Raw genomic sequence first — 12,142 nt, 5'->3', positions numbered from 1 at the left:
TATGTATTTTGTAGATAAAAGATCAGGAAAAAAAAAGTATGAGCTAACTCATAGAATAAAAAAATTTACAACTGGTTACAAATTATTCTTGTCCTTTTAGAATTTTCTACTCATAAAAATATCTACTTAGCTTGTTTCATAGCTGTAGAAAGACTGGGTTTCTATTTCTTACTTAGATTGCTTACTTCCAGTAGCTGCCCCTTCACTAGTAAATTTCCAGAAATTGCAAATACTATTTATTTTAATAAGCAAATTATTTGCATTCAACTTTTTATAACTATTTGCATTAATGCTAATTGTGAATTTACACATAATTCTAACTAATCTCTACTAATTTTATAATGAGACCGTGTATCATATTTTTTAGGTCAGATCTAATATTTGTCAAGAGAAAATGTTATCCATTTCTGTGTCTTGTTAGTTATTCCCTTCCAGTCCCAAAAGTTAGTAATATTACTCCTAAAAAACTACCAAATGATTATGCATCTTTGAGTGACAAAAAATGGATCCCTGATATTTCTTGAAGTGAAAGATATTATATAATATTACCCCTCGGTTCATTATCATAATAAAAAGTATAATAAGAATCTGATTATGTTGAATATATAATCTAAAAGATATGTTCTTTAAAAAAACTGATGTTTAGTGGATTGATCAAATATTCAAGCTGAGTTTAGTTCAGTTCATACTAGATGTCTATTTTTGAATCAGCTGACATAAAAACAATATTGATGTATTATTTTTCAAATCATGCATCTGATAACTCTAGTCCTTTATTCAAAAACCTTCTTGTCCCATTGAATGTTACATCAGTTTTATTCAAACCAGCTACTGAATTTTATTATTACAAATTTGTTTTCCTTTTATTTTTCCGTTTTCCTTTTAAAAGTAAAATCATAGGTAACTTGTAAACATGTAAATTATGATCCTGTATTATGACCACAGTTTTTCCTAATCAATAATACATTGCTTCTTATTATTTGATAGTTGATATATGAAATTATAACTATAATGAATCCCCCTTGTTTACATTATGGATCTAATGTATTCCCACTATTTTTTTCCTATATTGTAATGTTTCAGTAATTACCTGCATTTTTTTTAAAGATTTTATTTATTTATTCATGAGAGACACAGAGAGAGAATCAGAGACATACGCAGAAGGAGAAGCAGGCTCCATACAGGTAGCTGGATACAGGACTTGATCCTCCATCCTCAGATCTGGGATCATGCCCAGAGCCGAAGTCAGATCCTCAACTGCTAAGCCACCCAGGCTTTCCTATTACCTGCATTTTGAACTATATTCTTATTCATAATTTGTATCTTTACTATTTATTGTGAAAGAGTATGGAACTATAGGCAGCTAGTGCCCTACAAGTTGTTAATAGGTGCTTAGATACCATAGTATCTAAGCAGATGTGTCTTCATTAACATAAGAACAGAGTTCTGTGATAATGTGTTCTAAATAATTTAAAATGAACACTTCATTCAGTATTTGCCCTAAGCATTGTTGTTATTGTTACAACACAAAAAGCAACAGCTTAGTTTATTTCCAACATCTACCTACTTTCCTAAATGGATTTTCTTAATTCCAGGAAAAGTATAGAGGAGTTACTATATCTTTTCCTTTACTTATTATAAAACCTAGCTCTCAAAATTTAAATTCATAAAAATGCAGGCCATTTTTAAGTTACTAGACTGGGAACTTGTCAAACTATTATTTTGCTTCTGCATTAGTAACATTATGAATAGGCTATAAATCCATTTACCCAAAATTATACTGAAAACTTATATGTCTATATGTGGAAAGTCTTTTTAGAAAGATATTAATGAGATTATAAAGCAATATGTACTAGTCAAACCCATTTTTATAACAAGAAATAGAAATCCAAACAACCAACCAAAAACCCCTCAAAAACCCAAAAACATTATAAAGAAAGGTCTGGAACAGTCAACATTCAGAATCTTAAGAGTGACTATTCCTGGGTAATAAGTATTTGTTATTGTTTATCTGTATTTTCTAGTTTTTTTTTTTTAATGATCACATTTTAAATTTGAATTTTAATTAAAGATAATTCAAAATCTATCTTTAATAGTGCCTTAATAATCAAATAAAATGCATTCTAACAAAACATTTTGTTGTTTGGAACTGTTGGCATCACTGACATACTGAAATTAGAAGCAGGACACCTAAAATATGTTATAATTGAAAAAAAACTCAACAACTCACTAGGATATGACAGGAGCCCTGAATTCTAATCTTAGCAAATCACTGGCCTCTCTAGGTCTATTTCCTGATCAGAAGAAATGAAGAGGATAAAACTTTAGATTTAGTATGTAATAAACTTTATTAAGTTTATGGTATTTGATATTTCTGCCATAAATTTGATAAGCCTGAATATTCTAATGTGTAATTACTATTAGTTTGAGGGCATATAAGTTATCTATAGCTAACTGGTATCTAAAATTATTTGATACCACAATGATAGCCATCATGTTTATGTCCTGAATTCAGTTGTTCCTTCCTCTGGTTCTGTTGCATGGAGAATTCTACCACTGAACCACCCATGCACCTGGTTCTGTTGCATGGAAATTCAGTTTACCCTTCACTACTCAGGGTAATATCATAAATAATAACTCAATCTGAAAAGGAGGTAGATTTGTATAGTCTTTTTTTTTTTAAGATTTTATTTACTTATTCATGAGAGACACTGAGAGAGAGGAAGAGACACAGGCAGAGGGAGAAGCAGGCTCCCTGCAGGGAGCCTGATGTGGGACTCAACCCTAGGACCCTAGGATCACGACCTGAGTCAAAGGCAGATGCTCAACCACTAAGCCAGCCAGGTACCCCAGATTTGTATAGTTTAATATTCCTGCAACTCTAAAAAAAAAAAAAAAAAAAAAAGAGAGAGAGAGAGGACAACAAATACTGGATATTTTGTGTTGTACTGAAATAGATTTGTAGAATTATAATTTTTATGAGTTATTTTAAAGAATTCTTAAAGTGATCAAATGTAGGGGCACCTGGGCCAGCTCAGTCAGAGGAGTGAGCTTGTGATTCTTGATCTTGAGGTTGTGAGTTTGAACCCCACATTGGGTATAGGGATTACTTAAATGAATAAATAAAACTTTAAAAGTAACTATAGGGATCCCTGGGTGGCGCAGCGGTTTGGCGCCTGCCTTTGGCCCAGGGCGTGATCCTGGAGACCCGGGATCGAATCCCACATCGGGCTCCCGGTGCATGGAGCCTGCTTCTCCCTCTGCCTGTGTCTCTGCCTCTCTCTCTCTCTCTGTATCTGTCATAAATAAATAAAATATTAAAAAAAAATAAAAGTAACTATATTTTAAAACGTGATCAAATGTAAAGAAAAAATCTTTAAAAGTCATTTTTAAAAAAAATTTTTATTTATTTATGATAGTCACAGAGAGAGAGAGAGAGAGAGGCAGAGACATAGGCAGAGGGAGAAGCAGGCTCCAAGCACCGGGAGCCCGATGTGGGATTCGATCCTGGGTCTCCAAGATTGCGCCCTGGGCCAAAGGCAGGCGCTAAAGCGCTGCGCCACCCAGGGATCCCAAAAGTCATTTAATTGATTAGTCTTTATCATTTTTTTTAAGGTAGTATAAAACTTTTATAGGAGGGCAGCCCAGGTGGCTCAGTGGTTTAGCACCACATTCAGCCCAGGGCCTGATCCTGGAGACTCAGGATTGAGTCCCACATTGGGCTCCCTGTGTGGAGCCTGCTTCTCCCTCTGCCTGGGTCTCTGCCTTTCTCTGTGTATCTCTCATGAATAAATAAATAAAATCTTAAAAAAAAAAAAAAAAAAGAGGGATCCCTGGGTGGCGCAGCGGTTTAGTGCCTGCCTTTGGCCCAGGGCGCGATCCTGGAGACCCGGGATCGAATCCCATGTCGGGCTCCCGGTGCATGGAGCCTGCTTCTCCCTCTGCCTCTCTCTCTCTCTCTCTCTCTCTCTCTCTGTGACTATCATAAATAAATAAAAATTAAAAAAATATATAAAAAATAAAAAATAAAAAAAGCTAACTTTGGAGCTAGCAAGCCTTCCTTTCATTTAATCTAACAGTAAATGTTATTATATATAGTTTTATGTAAAAAACTCATTAACTGTCATTTATTAAAACTTCTTTTTATTTAAAACTTCTGACTTGGTACACATTCTATGTAAGAATTACAAGACTCAGAACACTTCTACATTAGCATATTCTGAAATTTTTGAATCAGTCATGAAATTTAATAAAAAATAAAGCAACAGCTTCTATCCTGGTAGCCATAATCTTATAATTATTTTGCAAGACTCATGCCTTTAATTGCAAGGTAGGGAAGAAAGGGTAAGATAGCAACCAAAGGAACATAATCTCATAAAAGTTAATTAAATGGCAATTAGTGATATGAAATACAAAGAATAGAGGTGTGATAGTCACATAATTTGAGAGCTCCATGTCCAAAAGTATGATCAGATTTTGGGTCACTTTTGGAATCTTTGAGTAACTGCAGTAAAATTTAGTTAATAAGAATTCTTGGGTAACTTTTAGTATGTATCAGTGAATTTTCACAGACCTCATGTTCAAAAACAATGTTAAAAATTTAGTTTTTCACTCCAATGCTGAGAATCATTTTTTTCAACAAATGTATTGAGCACTTTCAATCCATAAGATTAAATACCTAGCTGTATGACAGTAGTCTCATTTTCTTTAAAAAGTGGCTAATTAAGGTAACCATAAATATTTTAATCAAATTTGGACACTCCAAAAAAAAAATTTGGACACTCCTTGAAAGCAGAGAAAAGACACTTTTAATATTTATTCTGGGGACAAAAGAGCAAAATGAGATTGTATTTGTAAGCCTAAATGCAGTTACATAAAATATTAAAGTATTACAGCAGTGTTTTCAGTACAGAAAATATTATTCTCTGAAAATGTCTTTAGCCCAAGTTGAAAAATTGTTTCCTCTATTTCTCTTACAGAGTTCTTATCAAGCAAGATTATATGATAAGTCCAAAGAATTATTCTTAGTTTAACAAATATTTATTGCCTCCTTACTGTGTGCCAGCCATTGGCATATATGTATAAATAAGGTAGTCTTTGCCTTTGAGAAATTATTGTCTACATATGTAATATGTAATATAAATATGTAATGCCATGATTCTCAATTGGGGCTGCAAAATGGAATCACTGGGGAGCTTTTTTTAAGAAAAAAAATTGATGGCCTACTCCCACTTCAATTCAGTCAGAATCTCTGAGGATTGGCCCAGGCATCAATATTTGTAAAGTTCCTGAGTGATTTTTTTTAAAGGGCACAGGGATTGTGAACCTTTGGTTTTCTGGTAAAAATAGAAAGGAAAGCCATGTGGTAACTATTCTGACAGGTTTGTAGAAGATGCTATGGAGGTAAAGAGGAGGAAAATTCCTTATTATGGGGTAGGAAGAGAAAGTTTATGGAGGTGATAGGTACCTGAGCAGAATCTCAAAGGATATGTAATAGTTTGTCTAAAATATGGAAGGAACGGTAATCCGAAGATGAGAGAAAATAAAGTCTCTAAATTCATTATGGGATTTGGCATTGAAGCATTATTTTTTAAGGTTGTTATTATTTTGTTTTTAAAGTAATCTCTACACCCAATGTGGGGCTTGAGCTCAAAACCCTGAGATCAACAGTCACATGCTTCATGGACTAAGCCAGCCAGGTGCCTCTGTCATTGAAGCATTATGATAGGCAGAAGCCAGATGTGAAACGTCCTTCTAAGGAGTTTGAATACACAAGTGAAATTTTTGCCTTAGTTCTTTAGTTTTTGCTAAGTGATTATATCTTTCTTTGACTTACTATCACAGCATTTATATAAAAAGAGTATAATTACTTTTAAATAATCTCATTTCATATTTTAGAATCAGAAAATATCCATAAAAATTGTTCTATATAGAAATAAATTTTTAAAATGCTTTTCTAATGATTGTAATTGTTGTAATTGTTGAATAACAGAGTAAAGATACTCACTTCCAAGTAATTTAGTAGATTTTGTTAGAATAGATAAATCCTATAAAGAATTCATTTGTTCATTCATCCAATATATATTTGAGTGTCTACAATGTGCCAAGCTTCCTAGGAAGGCAGTGGTTAAAGAAGATAATTTCCATAAAAGTTTTAGCTGCACATTCAGTTCTTTCTCTCTTTAGCAATTGTCTATATCTTTAGCTATTCTTATATTTCATAGTATTCTTATTTAGAGTTTTATATTGTTTAGAACAATGCATTGTACTGTTGACTTTGCTGATCCACAATAAGGTGGAGCAGTTCAATAAAAAACTGTGCAGCAGTTCAATAAAAAGTGAGGACAATACCAAGAATTTGGGAGTATACTGAAGTCTTAAGTGTAAAAGGCAAACTTAAACATTTCAGAACATATCTTTACGATCTTGTGGCAGGGAAGGCTTTCTTAAGCAGTAAATAATAAATGTGATTACCTTAAAATTTAGAACTTTCGTTCATCAAAAGACTAAAGAAAATGAAAAGGCAGGCCATAAAATCCAAAAAAGATGTTTACAGAACATATTATTGATAAAAGATTTTGTTGAAAAAGGATTTATACAAAGATCATATGAAAAAAATCATGTAAGTCAGCAAGAAAAAAAATCTAAAAGAACAGTTGCAAAAAGACACCAATATACATTACACAAGGAATAACCCATAAATTTATGAAAAGATACTTACTAATCAGGAAAATCCAAGTTAAACATCAAGAAATGCCAACAGTTGAGGAGATGTAAGTTTTTGTAAACATTTTGGAAATTTTTTTTATTGTCTTATAAAATAGAACATGCACATATCCTATGATTCTGCCATTCTGTTCCTAGGAAAGGCTTGCAGACCCATACCAGGCAATACAGAAACAAAGAACATAGTAGCACTGTTTCTAATATTCCTGGTTGGCTTAAGAATAGATACCAATTGAGAAAGCACTCGAGCTCAACCATAACCAATAAACTAATCCAAAACTTAAAAAAAAAAAAGTTAAGTAACCATCATTGGGAAAACGGATAAATAAACTGTATAATCACATAACAAAGTGTTACACAGTTGTGGAAGTGAATGACCTACAACTACATATAATGAATGAATCTTGAAGATTTAATGTTAACTTCTGTAAAGATTCAATATAATATTACGATCTTGTTGGGGGCAATGATTTCCTAGATATTAATTTTATAACTTCATATACACTCTACCTATCTTTTTATGTGTACCAATTATTGCATAATAAAAATTTTAAGACAGAAAAACATTAAGCTGTTGTTGACCCTTTAACAACATGGGTTTGAATTTTACAGGTCTCCTTATGTGCAGAATTTTTTATAGGACTGAATGTATTGTCTCATGATTTTAACATTTTCTTTTCTCTGGCTTTATTGTAAGAATACAGTATATAATACATATAACCTTAAAAAATATGTGTTGTTATCAGTAAGGCTTTGGGTCAACAGTATGCTATCAGTTAAGTTTTGAGGGAGTCAAAGTTATATGTCAATTTTCACAGTGTGTGGGGGTTGGCTCCCCTAATCCTCATATTAAGGGTCAGCTGTATAGTCTTTTTTCCCAGAAATAAAAACTATAAAATTTAGGCATAGTTTATTGTTGGGGGCTTAAATATAAATCTTTGTGTACTATAGAATGTAATTTATAAAAAGGGGGAATTATGAAAAAATACTTTTATTATTATTGTCAAATCTTTTTATTATCACTAAAGGTTTTATTACTGATCATATGTTCAGTTAGTAAGCTTTACTTTGAAAATGTGACATTAAAATTTTATATTTATTAATATTTAAAATGTGAAATATACATTTTTAAATGTCAAAAGTAGTAGTATACTAAACAACTCTACTCTTCTCTTTTCCCAGGATATTATTGCTGGATTCCTATATACCATTTTAATCTTAATTATCTTCTATCCATTTGTGGACCTGATTGACAACTTCAACCAAACTCACAAATATGCTCCATTAATCATCATCGGGCTTCACTTAGCCTTGGGAATCTTTTCTTTCACTCTTGACACCTGGAGTACATCCCGAGGAGACACAGCTGAGATTCTAGGAAGTGGTGCTGGAATTGCATGTGGATCTCATGTTACCTATAACATGGGTCTAATATTAGATCCTTCTCTGGATATTCTACCGTTAGCTAGGCCCCCCATTACTATGACTCTGTGTGGAAAAGCCATATTGAGGATCCTAATTGGGATGGTATTTGTACTAATAGTCAGAGATATAATGAAAAAGATCACCATTCCTTTAGCCTGTAAAATCTTCAATATACCATGTGATGATGTTCGAAAAGCAAGACAACACATGGAAGTTGAACTTCCTTATCGGTATATTACCTATGGAATGGTTGGTTTCTCTATCACATTTTTTGTTCCTTACATATTTTTCTTCATTGGTATCTCTTGATGGAGAAATAGTGTTTATAAGAAAGGAGGGTATCAGTTACTGATATCTAAAAATATATTCTAGTTAAAAGCCAAATCAGAGTTAGGCTTTTGCAGGAATTTAACTTAAATAATTATTTAAGTAAATTCATAAGAATTGGTGCATTTTGTCATTGCACATCCAGATATTGTTTTAGGTGACCTGAGCTATTTTAAACACGGAGAAAATGATAAGTATCCATTTTGAATGTTCATGTAATGTTTGGAGAGTTTTATGCTGTTATGAATTGGAGTTATATATAATATATATTAAGATACATAATGGGCAAATATGTATCTAATATATGTTATATATGAAATAATATACCTAAGTTATTTTAAACTGTGGGGCTGAATTATAAAATCAATAATAATATGCAAACAATGTGCCTGTATATCTGGACTTAATACTGGCACGTTGTTAACAGATATATTTAACATTTATTTACTATGGGAGCCATTTCCTAATTGCATAATTACTAGGCCAGAATTCATATACCACCACATAATGATTTACTGCCTCTTTTTACACTGCCATCATCTTTCATGTTACCCATGATATTGAACATGGGAGGCATTTTTAATGGACCAAATTTTCAGAAAAATTCGGTTTTTTATTCTTTTTTTTTTTTTAAGTTCTGTACACTGTTGAATGTACCTTATTTGCAGTTCTGGACATCAGTTTAATAATTCAGGTACTGAATTTTATTGCTTGCTAATTGTGCCTTTCTGTTGCTGGATTAAGAAATGCCATGTATACTGTGATATAAAAATAAGATACTAAACTTTATCTTAAGTTACATATAATCAGGCAAATATTTTAAAAATACATGTCAAATTAACAGGGCTAGAAGTAACCCACTCATAATTCTTTAGCCTTTATTTGGAAAGAAATGTGGAATGGGCTAAACTTTCTGATTTATTGGGAAGCTGAATGGATAAATATTTCCATTTTTGTAGGTATTTTTCTGTGCATTGTAAGTTATAGGAACAAGATATATTTTTTGTACATTGTCTTGATTGTTTATACTGCAGGTAGATATTTCCAGTGAATGGAAATGTAACTGAAATTTATAGATGGGACAATGCACAGGCTTCATTTGTAAACAAATCGTTTTTCTAAATTATTTGGAAAGGATTGGATTTAGCAGTGTTAACTTTTAATACCCATTTATTAGCTACTTAAGGTAAATTATAAAATCTAAAAGTATCAGTATTTCAGATCCTATTATTTTTTGATTTTTATTATTTTCAGAGTGGAAAATTTGGGTATTGTATTAAACTATTCTTTATTCTTCTGTCTGTGCCTTTATATTTTGAAGTGTAATTGTAGCTAGGTTAACATTAAGTTTATTTGTAGTAAGTTTTTTCATAAAGAAGAGAATTAACTTTCCATATAAATGAGCATCAGGTATGGAATTACTGACTTTAGTGCAATATCTGTCTGATTATCCAGAATTATCACTTAAGATGTTTCTATTTTGGACAGCATAACTATTTGAGCTCATATTTTTATAATTCTGATTGAGAATTTAGGGACATGGTAATTTTTACCAACATTGAATCTGATAATTTTAAATAAAGCAACTAAATTTGGGACCTTTACCTATTAGTAGGAAACCAAGGCACTTAGGAACATATCGGTACGTTGGAAAATGTGCAAAGAACTTTTCTTTCAAAATGTGTCTAATGAATTGAATTTTAGGGACTATTTCCCATAATCTGGGTCTATGCTATCTTATTGATTTTTATATCTAACTTAAAAGGTATTTGAAAATATTCCATTTCTTTGTGGTTTATTATTTTCTGTCCTATAATAGTTCCATGCTAGGTGTATTTTAAAATAAAAGCCAAATTCAGAATTGAAGGGTGTTTTGTTTTGTTTGCCTTCTATGCATTTAACCTTTGTATTATCTGATAGAGATTTATAAAAATATGTCTAGGATTTTCATTCTAGTAGGATTTTCCTATGAAGCATTTTATTCAAAATCAGAGTACTGTTTTCAGTATAGAAGACACTAAAGAATTGTTTTAGAGTTCCAACTGACTTTGGGCTCCAATAATGTACTTTTAGAGAGAAAAGTTTCATAATATTTCTTTAATAGTAGGAGTGCTACGGTCTCTCAGTCATTTAAGCATCTGACTCTTGGTTTCGGCTCAGGTCGTTTAATTCATGAGACACGCGGGATCCCTGGGTGGCGCAGTGGTTTGGCGCCTGCCTTTGGCCCAGGGCGCGATCCTGGAGACCCGGGATCGAATCCCACGTCGGGCTCCTGGTGCATGGAGCCTGCTTCTCCCTCTGCCTATGTCTCTGCCTCTGCCTCTCTCTCTCTCTCTTAAAAAAAAAAAATTTATGAGACACGCAGAGGCAGAGTCAGAGGGAGAAGCAGGCTTCTTGCAGGGAGCCCGATGCAGAACTCGATCCCCAAACTGGGATCACGCCCTGAGCTGAAAGCAGATGCTCAACCACCGAGCCACCCAGGCGTCCCAATGGCTCAGGTTTTGATCTCAGGGTCGTGAGATGGAGTCCCATTGTTGGGCTCTGTGCTCAGCAAGGAGTCTGCTTGAGATTCTGTCCCTCTCCCACTCTCTCCTCTTGCTCGTGCCGCTTCTGTGCTGTAAAATCATTAAGAAACTATAAAGAATTAACCTTTTAAGTTAAAGACTGAGGGATGCCTGGGTGGCTCAACAGTTAAGTGCTGCCTTTGGCCCAGGGCATGATCCTGGAGTCCCCGGATCAAATCCCACTCAAATCCCACTCAAATCCCACATCGGGCTCCCTGCATGGAGCCTGCATCTCCCCTCTACCTGTGTTTCTGCCTCTCTCTGTCTCTCATGAATAAATAAAACCTTAAAAAAAAAAAAAAGGTAAAGACTGAGAGCTGCTCTCTCTCTCAAATCCATAAATAAAATCTTTTTTTTTTTTTTTTTAAGATTTTATTTGAGAGAGAGTGTGCCATGAGAGAGAACATGAGTAGAATGGGAGGGACAAAGGAAGAAGGAGAAGCAGACTCCCTGCTGAGCAGAATCTGATATGGGACTTGATCAAAGAGTCTGATATGGGACTTGATCCCAGGACCCTGGGATCATGATCTGAGGTGGAGACAGACACTTAACAGACTAAGCTACCAAGATGCCCCCTAAAATCTTTTTTTAAAAAGAAACTTATGAATAAACTGTTTTTCAGCAAAATCTGTGGCCAATAGTATTGCAGATAGTTGACTACTAATTCACTGTTTCAGGAATGAAACATAATATTAGGAATAGGTACTTTTTTTTTCTTTTTTTTAGGAATAGGTACTTTTTTCAAGCTAAATAAACATATAGACATTTCATTTTGTAATTTTAAAATGCTGTGATGGGGTGCCTGGCTGTCTCAGTAAGTAGAGCACTCTTACTCTTAGGGTCATGAGTTCAAGCCCTACATTGGGTATGGAGCCTAATTTTTTAAAAAAAGAAAAAACTATGTTATGTGAATTGCAAAAACTAGGTATGGCAAAAACTCATTTTAAGACCTAATACAGAGGAATGCTACTATTTAGTATTTAGTATTTTTATTTAGTATCTTTCTAGTAATCTTTATTAAATGTTTCTTTCAAAGACAAAAATAAAAATTCAGTGACACAAGTACAATTTTAAAGAAATTTTTCATAAGGATGAGTAAA

General features: G+C 33.2%; 1 protein-coding gene and 1 long non-coding RNA gene across 4 annotated transcripts in view; one reads left to right on the top strand and one right to left on the bottom strand.

Annotated features, from left to right (window-relative positions):
• The window catches only part of SGPP1 (sphingosine-1-phosphate phosphatase 1), a 33,402-nt gene extending 23,058 nt beyond the window's left edge, over nt 1-10,344 (top strand). The window contains exon 3 of the mRNA XM_077909570.1: nt 7,909-10,344. Within this exon, the coding sequence (XP_077765696.1) occupies nt 7,909-8,460 (552 nt within the window). The 3' untranslated portion in view covers nt 8,461-10,344. The remainder of the gene's footprint in view (nt 1-7,908) is intronic.
• Nucleotides 1-12,142, bottom strand: part of LOC144320712 (uncharacterized) — a 54,827-nt gene that overhangs the window by 5,776 nt on the left and 36,909 nt on the right. The window lies entirely within an intron of this gene.

This window comes from Canis aureus, chromosome 9, assembly GCF_053574225.1.
Source record: "Canis aureus isolate CA01 chromosome 9, VMU_Caureus_v.1.0, whole genome shotgun sequence".
NCBI classification, from domain to species: Eukaryota; Metazoa; Chordata; class Mammalia; order Carnivora; family Canidae; genus Canis; species Canis aureus.
This window is presented reverse-complemented; position numbering and strand designations above follow the sequence as displayed.